General features: G+C 37.7%; 1 protein-coding gene across 2 annotated transcripts in view; it reads right to left on the bottom strand.

Annotated features, from left to right (window-relative positions):
- Positions 1-7,464: 7,464 nt before the first annotated feature.
- TIPRL (TOR signaling pathway regulator) overlaps positions 7,465-14,286 on the bottom strand; it is a 35,959-nt gene continuing 29,137 nt past the window's right edge. For both annotated transcript variants that reach the window (XM_032606373.1, XM_032606380.1), the window contains exons 5-7: positions 13,208-13,303; positions 10,775-10,837; positions 7,465-9,831 (exon numbers count right to left, since the gene is read on the bottom strand). In XM_032606373.1, coding sequence (XP_032462264.1) covers positions 9,688-9,831; positions 10,775-10,837; positions 13,208-13,303 — 303 coding nt within the window. In that variant the 3' untranslated portion in view covers positions 7,465-9,687. The remainder of the gene's footprint in view (positions 9,832-10,774; positions 10,838-13,207; positions 13,304-14,286) is intronic.

Genomic DNA, 14,286 nt, shown 5'->3' with positions numbered 1-14,286 from the left:
AACGTAGAGCAAAAGTTCAGCCATTGCTTATGGGTGCCTGGTTGAGAACGCAGGTTTAGCAGGGAAACAGGCACCAGCTTTCTTTTGCTACAAGCCCTAGATTGTTTTGCGTGTTCACTTGATTTTAATGGCGGTGTGAGAGTTTAGATATATTTTTTCAAAGTCCCTTTGGGGAGAGGCAAGATCATTTAAAGGAGGAAAGAGAACTGAAGAGAAAGTGTTTGACGTCCTATCATCACTCTTCAGGGATTCTCACCATCTGGTAGCCCCTTGATCAATTACAACACAGCTGGCTGATAAAGGAACAGTTAAGTGGACAGGGGCCAGAGAAAGCATTTCAGTTCAGGAGTGCACAGAATTGGGGATAATAAAAACAAGACTCTTCTCGTCATCACCACAGGGGAGTAAGTTTGCAATACATGAATTTGGGGTTTTTAGTGAGGGCTGTTGATGCCCCCTTTCATATTCCTTCGCCCACCTGAATCCACTTGCACCTGTGGTAGACATCCTGCGTGCAGATAACATCTCTTCCCAAGCCCTTTCTTGCACGCACGCGTGCGTGCGTGCGTGTGTGTGTGCTGGGGTGTGGCAGTTAAGGGGGGAGCTATCCCCTGGAGCCAGGTCCAGTGGGGTGGGATTATAAATGCCCCAGGCCCCCCTCCTCTGCTCGGACAATTCAAGGCTCGTTCCTTGGGACAAAGCATCTCAGAAGTCTCCAGCAAGAGGTAACCCGCTCATTCATTACACCACATTTTGCCTTGCCTCCCTATCTCCCTTTCTCCACGTTCTCACTTGTTTGTTCTTCCTGAGATCACGTCCCAACTACCTGCATCTTAGTGCTGGTCTCAGGCTATGCTTTGCAGAAAACCCAAACCAGACAGGGGTGATATTTGCTGTAATGAGCTTTTATTTCTGTCTCTGACAGAATCAGGTCTCATGCTCACACAGAGGCCTGTCACTCTAACACTAGTCCAGCCTTCAAAGCCACTCGGGTGTTTCTCTGCCAGTGCCCTAAATACATCCTGAGTAGGAAACCCCACACACCTAAACATGTTTCCCGGAGATGATACCAGTGGAGGCAGATTTCCCATGAGCACCGCCTGACCTAATAGTTACAGCGCAACTCAGTGAAGCCCCAAAGCAAGAACAGGGCTCACATTTACGGGAGTATCAATTACACTATTACATCCTAGGGACAACTAGGAGAGATTAGGGAAAGCCTCCGATGTTCTGTAAATGCCTGAGGGAGGCTATGTGTTTAAGCAAGTAAGGAGAGAAACTAGATGATTTCTGGTTTTTGGAGCCAGTGTTATCTGGAGCCTTATTTTGATAGACTTAATAATAATTCTTTACAAAGTTATTGTGAGAAATGGCTGATAAACGAGTATAAAGCATGAGGCTTTCAATCGCTTCACTTACAATAATACCAATTGTTCCACTGGTTGTATCCTCTCCTGAATCACCAGTCTGATTACTGGACTATTCCCATAGATGTGACTGTCCCAGCAACACCACAGCTACCAGCCCGTTTCTGTGAAGGCAGCTTTGCTGAAAGCTCTATCATTTCTACATTTGCTTTTCACAGTCCAGTCTGGCTTCTGACGTCACTACTCCCCCCAGACTGTATCAAAACCAGCTATACCTCCACGCTGCCATTAGAAACCCCTGTCCCCTTACTAGCTGCCTTGACAGCATTCCCCACAAATGACAACGCCTACCTTTAAATATGCTGCTCTTCCCTTGGCTTCTGCTGCTTTCCCTTGGTTTCTATCTACTCACTGGCTGTTCTTTCTCCCGTCTCTGCCGTCCAAGGGTTGCTCAGGGATCCCTGCAAGGCCTTCTTCATTTCCTTAAAAAATTCTCAAAGCAATCTCATTCATTGCTATGACTTTAAATGTTATCTACATTAGCGATAACTTTTCTCTTTTTAAAAGATATTTATCTATTTATTTGGCTGAGTTGGGTCTTGGTTGCGGCGCGTGGGATCTTTGTTGCAGCAAGCGGGGGATCTTTGTTGCAGCAAGCGGGGGGTCTTTCGCTGCGGTGCGCCGGCTTCCTCAGGGCGTGTGGGATCTTAGTTCCCTGACCAGGGATTGAACCCATGTCCCCTGCATTGGTAGGCGGATTCTTAACCACTGGACCACCAGGGAAGTCCCCACTGAGCTCTAGATTTCATTACCCATTAAACTACACATTAAACGTTTCCACTTGGACATCTCAAAGGCATTCCAGACCTCACGTGTTCAAACACAACTTTCATTGCTCTAAATTTGTCTCTCCTTTCTGTCCGCATCACATTGCATAACACCAATATCTCCCTACTTGGTCAAAAAAAAAACGTAAACGTCCCCCTTCATTCCTCCATTTCCTCCATTCCTCATGTTGAATTTATCAGAAAACCCACTGAATTCAACTTTAAAAGTATGTATATATATATATATATATATATATATATTTTTTTTTTTTTTTTCCGGTACGCAGGCCTCTCACTGTTGTGGCCTCTCCCGCTGCGGAGCACAGGCTCTGGACGCGCAGGCTCAGCGGCCATGGCTCACAGGCCCAGCTGCTCCGCAGCATGTGGGATCTTCCCGGACCAGGGCACGAACCTGTGTCCCCTGCCTCGGCAGGCGGACTCTCAACCACTGTGCCACCAGGGAAGCCCCAAAAGTATATTTTGAGTCCAGTTTTCTTAATAAGCTCTGCTGCAATCCTAGTTCAAATGGCATCACCCCTCACCTGGCCTACTGCTACAGCCTCCTTAATTGATTCTCTGCTTTGCCTCTTCACACCTTCAACCCATCCCCACATCACAGCTAAAGTGAATGGAAAATATGTCAGATCACTTGCCTCCATACTTAACTTCTCATTGTTTCTCACTGCATCAAAATCTATCCTCCTTAAACATGGACTATAAACCGCTAAATGATCTGGCCTTAACCAGTTTCTTTAACCTCACTTTGTGTTCAAGCAACCCAGCTCTGTCCACTTCCCTGAATTTGCCGGTCTTTCCTACCTCGAAGACTTCTCATACTGTTCCTCTCTTGGAAAGCTCTTTCCACTCCCAAACAAATCACATGGCTAAATTATTTTTACCCTTCAGGTTTTAGTTTAAATGCCATGTCCTCAGAATAGTTCCCAGACCAACTCTTCTTGTTTTTTAAATTGCTCCTCAAATTCTTTTTGTTTTTAAATTCATGTTTATTGAGGTATAATTACATATAAGGAAATTCACCCATTTTATGTGTACAATTCAATGAGTTCTGAGAGACCTATATGGTCATGTAACTACCACCGCATAAAAATATGGCATATTCCATCACCTCCCCCAAAGTTCCCTCATATTCCTTTGTGTTCAATAATCTCCCTTTCTCTTGCAACCACTGATCTGATTCCTGCCCAGTAAGTTTGCCTTTTCCAGAATGTCATTGTGATGGTTAATGCTATACATCGACTTGTATGGGCCAGGAGGGTGCCCAGACATTTGTTCAGACATTACCCTGGGTGTGTCTGTGAGGATGTTTCTGGAAGAGATTAACATTTGAATATGTAGACTGAGTAAAGCCAATTGTCCCCCCTAATGTTGGTGGGCCATATCCAATCAGTTGAAGGCCTAAATAGAACAAAAAGGCTGAATAAAAATGCACTCCCGACTACCTTGAGCTGGGACAAAGGTCTTTTCCAACCTTTGGACTTGAACTGAAACACAGGCTCTTCTTGGGATTGGCTTTCAGACTGGAATTTACCCCATTGGGTCTCCTCGGTCTCTAGCTCGCTGACTATAGATCTTGGGAGTTTTCAGCCTCCATTATCACATGCGCCAATTTCATATCATAAATCTTTTATATATGTATATATCTCCTATTGGTTCTATTTCTCTGGAGAGCCCTAATACAGCTATATAAATGAGATCATACAGTGCACAGTCTTTCACGCCTGGCTGCTTTCACTTAGCATAATGGTTTGGAGATTCACCCATGTAGTTGCATGTATTAGTAGTTAGTTCCATTTGATTGCTGAGTAGTAAAGATGCCCCATAATTTATCTGGACATTTGGATTGTTTCCAGTTTTTAGCAATTATGAATAAAGTTGTTACAAACATTTGTACATAGGCCTTTGTGTTGACGCGTTTTATTTCTCTAGCATTATTGGGTTGAATGGTAGGTGAAAGTTATTATGAAACTGCCGAACTGTTTTCCAAAGTGGTTGAACCATTTCACATTCTCCCTGGCAATGTGTGTGTGAGACTGCAGCTGTTTCACACCTTCACTGCCAATTGGTATTGTCAGATTTAAAATTTTTAGCTATTATAATAGGTGTAGTGATATCTCATTGAAGTTTTCATTTGTATTTGCCTAATAACTGATGACTTTTTAGCATCTTTTCATATGCTTATTTACCATCCACAACTTTAAAAATTGGATTATTTGTCTTATTATTGAGTTGAGTTCTTTATATATTCTGGATATAAGTCCTTTATCAAATACGTATCTTACAAATATTTTCTTCCAGTATGTGGGTTATCCACTGATATCCTTAACAGTATCTTTCAAAGAGTAGTTTTTCATTTTAATGAAGGCCATTTTATCATTTTTTTTCTCTTTATGTTCAATGCTTTTTGTGTTTTATTGAAGAAACCTAAAGTCACTAATGCTTTTTGTGTTTATTGAAGAAACCTAAAGTCTAAACCTAAGATCTTTGTTTACCTCCACAACTTTCATCATTTTAGGTTTTACATTGAGGTCTATGATTTAATTTTTGTACATGGTGTGAAATAAGGTTCAAAAAAATTTTTTTTTGCATGTGGATGTCTAATTGTTCCAGTGCATTTGTTGAAAAGACTATAATTTCATATAAAATAAACAAGGACCTACTGTATAGCACAGAGAACTATACTCAATATATTGTAATAACCTATAAGGGTAAAAAATCTAAAAAAGTATATATGTATGTATGTGTATATATATATACACATATATATATAACTGAATCACTTTGCTGTACACCTTGAACTAACACAACATAGTAAATCAACTATACTTCAACAAAAATATTTTTAAATGTTAAAAAAAAAAAGGACTAACGTTTCTCCACTGAATTACCTTGGCAGTTTTGTTCAAGGTAGATCTTTAGGTCTCTTTCTTGATTTACTATTCTGTTCCATTCATCTGTATGTCTATCCTAAAACAATTGTCATGGGGTCTTGACTATTGTAGCTCTAAATGTTGAAATCAGGTAATCTGAGTGCTCCAACTTTATTCTTTTTCAAAATTGTTTTGGCTGTTCTAGATTCTTTGGATTTCCACACATATTAGAATCATCTTAAACATGTCTAATGAAAAAGCCACCTAGGATTTTGAATGGGATTACATTGATTCTGTAGGCCAATCTGGGGAGAACTGGCATATTAACATCTTAAGTCTTTCATTCTATGATCATGGTATTTGTCTCCCTTTACTTCTTTCTCTCATCAAAGGTTATTTGGGTATTTTCCAGATATCTGTTACTGGTTTTTACTAGTTTAATTCTGTTATGGTCAGAGAACATAATTCACAAGATTTCAAGTGTTTTATTTGTTGAGGGTTTATGGCCTAGAATATTCTCTATCTTGGTGGACGTTCTAGATGCACTTGAAAACAACGTGCATTCTACTGTTGTGTGAATTTCATGCCCATCTCCCAGTGGTAGACTTCTCTTTTTGCTATCCATGTAGTATCCTGGGCCCAGGTTTTTCTGTTCCTCCTCCAAGGTCAGAGGTTACTTGCTTATACTCCTTCTCCAGCAGTAATGGTTCTTCGTGGCCTGAAGGCAGAGCATTTCCTCTTCCTCCTCCCAGAAGCAGATGGGTTTTGCTTTTATTCCTCCCCCAGAAATAATGGATTTTGCTGGGGTCCTGGGGGGTGATATTTGTTGCTCTTCCCCCAGCAGCTTAAGTCTTTTGCATCCTTCAAAAGAGGGGTCTAGGACAAATGGGCAGGGTTTCATACCTATCCCTCAGCAGCAGCCAATCACCTCCTGCATGCTTGAACCACTGACAGGGACTTTCTGGTCCCCTGCCCTGCCCCAGTGTTTCTTGTGAGCACTGGGGTAGACCCCTGGGAAAGAACCTGTGTGAGCATATGAAGTCCTCTTATTTGAGACTCTCAGCTCTTCCAAACTGACAAACTAGCCCATACTAAGCCTTTCAGAATTTATTAAAATTTTAGTTAATTTTTTTCTTACCTGCTTGTACGTACAGTGGCCACCTGTTTCTCTCATGCTCTAAGATGAAATGATTGGTAGTTTCCACCTCTTGTTGGAGGGCTTATCACTCTTTGGGATTTAGTTTACTTTGCTTTGCAACCTCAGCTGTCTGATATGCTCAAGAAAAACTGTAATTGTATAGATTACCCAGATTTTTCTCCTGGGTAAGTTAGGAGTGACATTCTCTTGAGGCTTTATACATGCTTTTCCAGATAGAACTCTACTTCTACCAAAGGTGATTTTGTTATTCTCTTTAAAGTCAGTTATTATTTCTGTCATTGCAATTACTAAAATTTGTAATTATTTTTACTTTGTCTCCTCCATTAGACTTTAACTCCATGAAGACATATAATACAGTCATCCCTCAGTATCCACAGAGGATTGACTCCAGTCCCCTCCCCCCACCAAAATCTGAGGATACTCAAGTCCCTTATATAAGATGATGTATTTGCATATAACCTACACACATCCTCCCATACACTTTAAATCATCTCTAAATTACTTATAATACCTAATACAATGTAAAGGCTATGTAGATAGGTGTAAATACAATGTAAATGCTATGTAAATAGCTGCCGGGTACACTGCAAATTCAAGTTTTGCTTTTTGGAATTTTTTTTCTTTTCTTTTTTTTTTTGCCACGCCGCGGGGCATGCAGGATCTTAGTTCCCCTACCAGGGATTGAACCTGTGCCCCTTGTATTGGGAGCACGGAGTCTTAACCACTGGACCACCAGGGAAGCCCCATGGAATTTTTTTTTTCAATATTTCAATCCATGATTGGTTGAATCCGCAGATGTAGAAACTGAGGATACGGAGGGCCAACTGAATAATCTCTTCATTACTGTAACCCCTGTACCTAGCACCATATTGGACAGTACTTAAAACAAAATGGAATGATACATACCGCAAGTATTTATATTTTCAAAAGCAGAAAGCATTAACCTATCATAGAGAAAACAATGGCTAATTAAAACATCCACAGAAGTACTGGGTTGGCCAAAAATTTCATTTGGGTTTTTCCATAAGATGTTACGGAAAAACCCAAATGAACTTTCTGGCCAACCCACACTAGGGGACAGAGGGAGAGGAAGAACAAGAGCCCAGTAGCTAAACTAGAGGATTATATTCTGGACTATCTGTTAGATTTTCATTTATAATCTGTCTGGAGAATCTGGCTATAATGTTGACCAAGTTCAAAACATAAAGCACAAACAAGAAAGGTATACCAAACCATTTTTTAATTAAGCTTCAAGAAAAACGACAGTAAATGAAATAGCAAAACACAGATGGGTAATTACTTATTGTTTATTCTCCTCTTACAAAAAGACACTTGGAACAAATAAATATAAAATGGTATATGTCTTGTTTAGCAATGGGCAAATATAAGTTTTCTTGGCATTCTCCACAGGAATAAACTAATGAAGCTTTCAAAAGTACACTCATCCTATCCACCTCCCACCTTCTTCTATAAAACAGTCTATTCTACAATTTTTAACAATGGATCCTCAAAATAAGTCATTTAAGACTGACTCAGGGACTAAGACATCTGAATCAAGTTAAAAATATATGTGTAATATGATGCTGCCCAGAAACCTCTAATTCAACTAATAAATATTATTACAGTTTTTCATTTTTTAATAATTTGTATGACTAAGGAGTCTGTTCTGTTCAAATCTGCATGGCAAATAAAATAAACAGAAAGCGGAGTACAATATATACACTTCTCTGTCCTAAGGGAAAACATTAAGTACCGGTATACTTAACATACAGTGAACATGCCATGTATTTTCTCAAAGCCAACAAAATCCTGATTTCCTATACCTTGAAGGTGATGTAGCAGAGAGCAAACAAATACCCAAATCATTTGCGACCAAATTTAGCTAATAAAATTAGCTAAAAAAACAATATACACAACAACACACCAGAGTCTGAGTAATGATGAATATCCAACTGTATTTGTTTCACTAAAATTTATCTTCAGGCTAATACCTGAAGAGTTTTGCTAATACTTACAATTAAATATTCTTCTTTAATGATTTATGTATCAAGTGGAAATATGTACAATAGCTGTTTCAAACAAGAAAAAAAGGGGGTAATTCTTTTCCCCTGCCCTTTAAATATTTTTTTAAATCCATTTAAAGTAATTTCTTACTTGGTGCTTTATAACCACTTGCTACTTTATGGACACCATTTTAAAAGGCAGAAAAGAATATAAAATGTTTAAAGGGTCACCATCAAAATAACCAAATGGATTTCAAATTTACTTTTGTAAACTTTCTGTACTACCTAGATCTTGTACTAATTAATTACACTTTATTGGATCCCCTGTAATGTTAAAAACATGAATCTTTTTTTTTTTTTTTGGCCATGCTGCACGGCTTGCTGGATCTTAGGTCCTTGACCAGGGACTGAACCCAGGCCCTTGGCAGTGAAAGCGTGGAGTCCTAACCATTGGACTGCCAGGGAATTCCCAAAAACATGAATTTAAAAAAGGAAAAACTGGCTTTCAGATTTTAAAATAAGCCCCTTCCTCCTCCACAGCTACCCTTCAAATATTTTAAGCAGAAAATTAATCTGGTTGCTTCAGAGGCTGATGTAATTTTTGCTTAAAACAATCCATATTAACACTTCAAACTTTTTAGGACCAATATCAAATTCAATATCCAAAAGATTTATTCACTCTGAGGGTGCGTGGAAGCTGGAAGTAAAAAACGTCAGTACAAATAGAACCACACATAAGAAAAAGCACCTAAAGATGGAGGAGAGACAGCTCTGACATCCTGTCAGTGGCAAACCATGATTGTGTGTTTCCATGGACATAACACCTTAAGTTCTCCAAAAACCTAGTTTATTTGTTTCTATGTCTGAAACTTTCTTTAAACTTCAAAAGCCAATTAAAATTTAGGAGGGTATTTTTTTTTTTAATTTCTGGGTACAGATCATTTGAGATCAATTTCCTAGGAGGCAAGTCATGACTCTCCAGAAGTGTGAATAAACATCAAAAAACCCAAGGTAAAGAGCCACTACATCAACGTGAACAATTAGGAATCGTATGAAGGTCACAAGGTGTTACGATTCACTGATTTAAAGTAACTTCCTCGTGGTAGAAGATAGTGTTTCATGATAGATACAGGTTATGGCCACTGCTTCTGAGAGATACACACATCACCCCCTACTGGTGAGACCCCACTTTGTGACAATTTAGAAATCTGAATTTAACTCCAGAAGATATAAATTTCTGGAATATGAATTTGAAGACAGAGAGTACAACAGCAGTTGAGTGGAAACTGCCTGCGACACTCTTTTATTTATTTATTTTTCCTTTAAGGCTACAGAAAATCTGCACATAGACAAGGCAATTAATTCTCATAATAAAAATACCCCCTCCAAATAGCCCCAAGGTCTCCAGTCGGATTCCACGGTCAGTATATGTTGTAATAAATTCTATTCCACAGGTGTACATTCTTTTGAGTCTCCAGGGTTAGGATCAATTCTTTCTGGAAATATTAGCTTCTCACAAACTGCCTCCTTTATCGGCAAATACTGTGATATTTCATTAGGTTCCGTGAAGAGGGAAGGTGAAACATGCTAGGAAATACATAAATCATATTAGCATATATTAAATTACTGCACTGATAGTTTTGAAAATGCTTTCGTTCAAGCATTCCTAAAGCATGCCAATTTTAAAATGAGATGCCATATATATATATATATATAGAGAGAGAGAGAGAGAGAGAGAGAGAGAGAGAGAGAGAGAGAGAGAGAGAGAGAGAGAGAGAGAGAGAGAGAGAGAGCATCATCAGGTGTTCCTAATAATATCAGGTATCTCTTGTTACTGACTCAGCTCTGTTACTAGATGGTTTCCTCAAAGATCATAGGGATATATCATTTATAATGCTCCCATAAATGTTCTAAGAATTTAATACATCTTAATCTAATCCCTTTTTCCTGTTATTTTTGTACCTTGAAAGCACTAGCCTTCAGTTAGATGCCAATATGTGGTCTACAAGAGACCCTATATAACTTTTCTAACCTATGTATATTCTATATATAGACAGAAATAAACACTAAGAGTGAATAAAAAATATCAAGTTAGCAGGAAGGTATCAATTTTTAAACAATCCATTATCAAATGCTATAGACTTGTAGAAACCCTTTACAAGTCCCAGGGGAGCAAAAAAAAGCAGGGGAGATTATGTCCCCAAAAGTAAGTCATGGAAAGAACATCCTATTGCAGCTCCACCACCAACTAGCTGTGCGACTTGGAGTCACACCTCTGGGTCTCAGTTTTTCCAAAATAAAATGTGGAAATCGGATTGGATGATGGTTAAGGTACCTAACAACTCTAACTGTAATTGAGATAAGTTCCAGAAAAAATACGCTCCAATAGGATTCTCCTATAGAGCCCTATTAGGTAAATGAATGGATTTAGGGATGTAGATTTGGTGGATGGGTGGGGCATGGGGGAATACCATACTTAAAATAAAACATTAAAATTTAACTTCTAAAAACTGATATTTAAATACTGTACCATTAAATTAGCAATTTTGCTCTCTCGTGATGTATATTCTCGTAACATGTAGGTCTTGTCAGCCTATGTTTAAAAATCAAAAAAATTGCAATAAATTTATTTATATTGATTAACAAAATCCTTCTATTAAACAGAACTGCCCACATTTTAGAACAGGTTGTGAAAGTACCATTAAGTCTGATAAGAACATCTAATTCTACAGTGAGATAACTAATTCAAGAATTCTGAATTATTAATTCCAATCTCTATAAATCACATTAATATCTGATACACATATGTAAACAGATTTAATAATTATCATGTAAGAAAAACACAAGCAAAGGTTTTACTTTGAAAGAAAATGTGTATGTTTGTAAATGAGATATGCAAGAGATTTTAATATTACTTCAAGTTTGGAACTACATCTTTTCCTTAAGCTATATTACCATCTACCTACATAACTGTGGCTACTTTTATGTTCCTCCCCAAAAAAGTTTAAACAAGTTTTATTCTTTCCCATTTCTAATAAATTCTTATCAAATTGTTTATTTACAGCCACTTTTTTGGTACTTCAATCTTCCCATTTAAGACTTTTTAAAGTGAGGTTTTAGAAAGCAATTTATTACAATTTGTTTTTTTGGTAAAACATTTAATAAAAGAAAAATCATAAGATTATGCTCCCTTAAAGTTTCAATCTTTTATATCAACAAAACAGATTAATGCTCATTGTTTAAAAAAATCAAATACTATAAACGTATAGAGTATAAATCAGCAATCACAATCTCTACAGATAACACTAACCTTAACATTTATAAATCTCTACATAAAATCTTATATAGATTCATACTTGCATCTTAAAAGTCAACATTAATATGCGCATCTTTCCAAATCAGTTAAACAACTTTCTGACATTAATTTTAATGGTTGCATATTTTTCTACTATATGGACTGTAAAAAATTAATAAACAGAAACCTCAATTAAATAGATTTGGGAGACTAGAATGGGGAGCTCTCATACCCAGCAACCATAGCAGAGCCCAACAGAAAAAAGAAAGACTCCTCTTATTTCCTGGCAAGGACTCAACCAATGGAAAGTCATGGATTCTCTGTTTACTGTAGCACTCCCATTTTCCTTTTCCTCTCTATAAAAGCATTCTCCTTCCCTTGCCATGTGGGGACTTGCACATGGCTCACCATGGTTACAGACCTGAATTGCAATTTTCTGCTGATCCCGAATAATTCCAACTTTGCTGGAGAAATATCTGGCAGTCTATTTGTTGTAGGCCAACAGGATATAAATGGCCATTTAATCAATGCTCATTCAATGGGCATTATAGCGCCTTCCTTCTTTCCTTTTAGCTATTATAAACAATAGCATTGCCATGAATGTTTTATATATACAACTCTATACAGCTGCCTGATTAATATTTGTGGGTTACTGTATGTAAGAATCTTTTGAGGATAAATTCTGAAAAAAAAATCAATATTGTTGAGTTAAAGTATAAGCATTTCTAAAAATTTAGATTTCATTTTTTCTGAGGGAGTAAAGTATAGCTTATTTTTAGTACTTTACTATCACTTTTAAAAAGAAAAAGATCCATCACAGTGACCATGTTGTTTCAAAAGAAAAAGAAAGTGCAGGATTTAGAAAAATACCAATCCAATCGCATCTTACTGGGCTTAAATTCCAGTTCTGCCACCTATTAACTACATAACTTGGGCAAGTTACTTAATCTCTCTTTGCCTTAGTTGCCTCAGCTGTAAAACAGAGATAATAATAGCATCTATTTCATAGGGTTGTTAGGAGAGTTAACTATTACTACGATTACCCTGACTGATACTGCTGGTTTCTTCTTTCATTCGTCATTCTATATGATCACAAATATGACGTTAAAAATTCATTCAAAAAGGATAGGCTGCTATAAAGCTACAAGAAGAATTTTCATGACTCAATTTAAGCCTCTCCCCTACTTTCTTCACTTATTTTTTTAAAAACTTCGTATGTTAACAGTTCCTTGAAATGGAGCACAGAGCTTACAAATATTAAAAAAACGATCAAAATAATTGTATAATACAAATTTCTGGAGGCCATGAGATTGGTATTTCTAATATCAGGATATTACATAAACAACACATACTACAAAAAAAGTAAGAGTTAAGGGACAGCTTTCTTAAAGAGATTAAGTTTAAGAGGTTTTTAAAAAGCATCAGACTCCCCTTTACCAGGGAGTGTCTTTTGGAAAACATGTTCAACTCGTAGAACTTTTGGAAAAGAAGATTTAATGTTTCGATAACTGTGCAGTCAACAGTGAATGTGACACACCCAATCTTAAAGGTTAGATAAATAGCCATATAATATAAAGCACTACTGAATTTCAAACTGTCAGACTGACAACGTAAAAACATGAACAAGCTCAATGTCAATTAGTACTTTCATTAAATGAGAATAGATACCTCATGGTAAAGTCTTGTGTCATTCATCCTAATAAGCACCCCATCAATTCTCAAGAAAAACCGCAACAGCAAGAAAAAGCTAGAAGGCATTACTCTCTGGAAAAGAAAAATGTAAAAAGTATTTTATGAAAATTAAATATTTTATTACTTTGCTGAAAGAAAAAACATTTTTAAGGTATCGGAGGAAGGCTGAATTAGCCATATATAAAACTCTCTGAACTAGAGGTTCTTTGCCCTAGCGCCAACCAAGGCTCAAAACCTTGTTTATACTATGTAACATACTGGTTTCAGTTTCCTACAATAGAAAAATAATTTTTCTAGGTCAAAAGATGATGAGGTTAAAAAGATTTAAAACTCACCTAAATAATGTGAAAAAAATAATTGTACTTATAATAAATGTCAATACCAGTAATATCAAAACGAAAGAACAACCTAGTTCTTTGCTGCTACTCATCTTTTATTAACTTTACATAAAGACAAGAGGGCTTTAATGGTATGCTCTAATTCAGTGCAACCAATTAAGTACTATTTCATACTGCCAAAGTCTGGTTTATGAGATCATTATAACACATTCTTAACATCTTTGATCTGTGTCACATCCATGTATTTCTATTTTCCAAGTATTACCACTGAAGAAAGTCAGAGTTAGTGGAGAGTGTGGGTCCTGGTGGCAGGGAGGGAGGGGATGGATGAGGTGTGGCGTCTTCAGGTCTTTCAAAAGAATATCCCTCATGGGAGTGCTGTCAGAAACATGGCTACCTCTGTCTCTCCCCTTCAATCTACAGCCCGCAAAACACCCACAACTCAACAAAGGTATACCTCTGCCCAACTCAACAGGACACTGGAGAATTCCACACATCTGTATATCTAAAGGTGGGTGGACTGGAACACATGGAGGAGGCGGAACCAAGGGAACAGTGAAGTCGGTGCCTGCAATCCCAGCCCTATGACCGAGACAGATGAGCCCACAGCTTCAGAAAACCCAGTAGCAGCAGGAGAACCAGCACACATGACTTTGGTCTCCCAACTGTGGGAGCGCCCGTGGCCACAGGTAACTGGGAAGCAGTGGCAGTGGGGCC

This window comes from Phocoena sinus, chromosome 1, assembly GCF_008692025.1.
Source record: "Phocoena sinus isolate mPhoSin1 chromosome 1, mPhoSin1.pri, whole genome shotgun sequence".
NCBI classification, from domain to species: Eukaryota; Metazoa; Chordata; class Mammalia; order Artiodactyla; family Phocoenidae; genus Phocoena; species Phocoena sinus.
The sequence above is the reverse complement of the archived record's forward strand: the minus strand, read 5'-3'. Positions and strand labels throughout refer to the sequence as shown.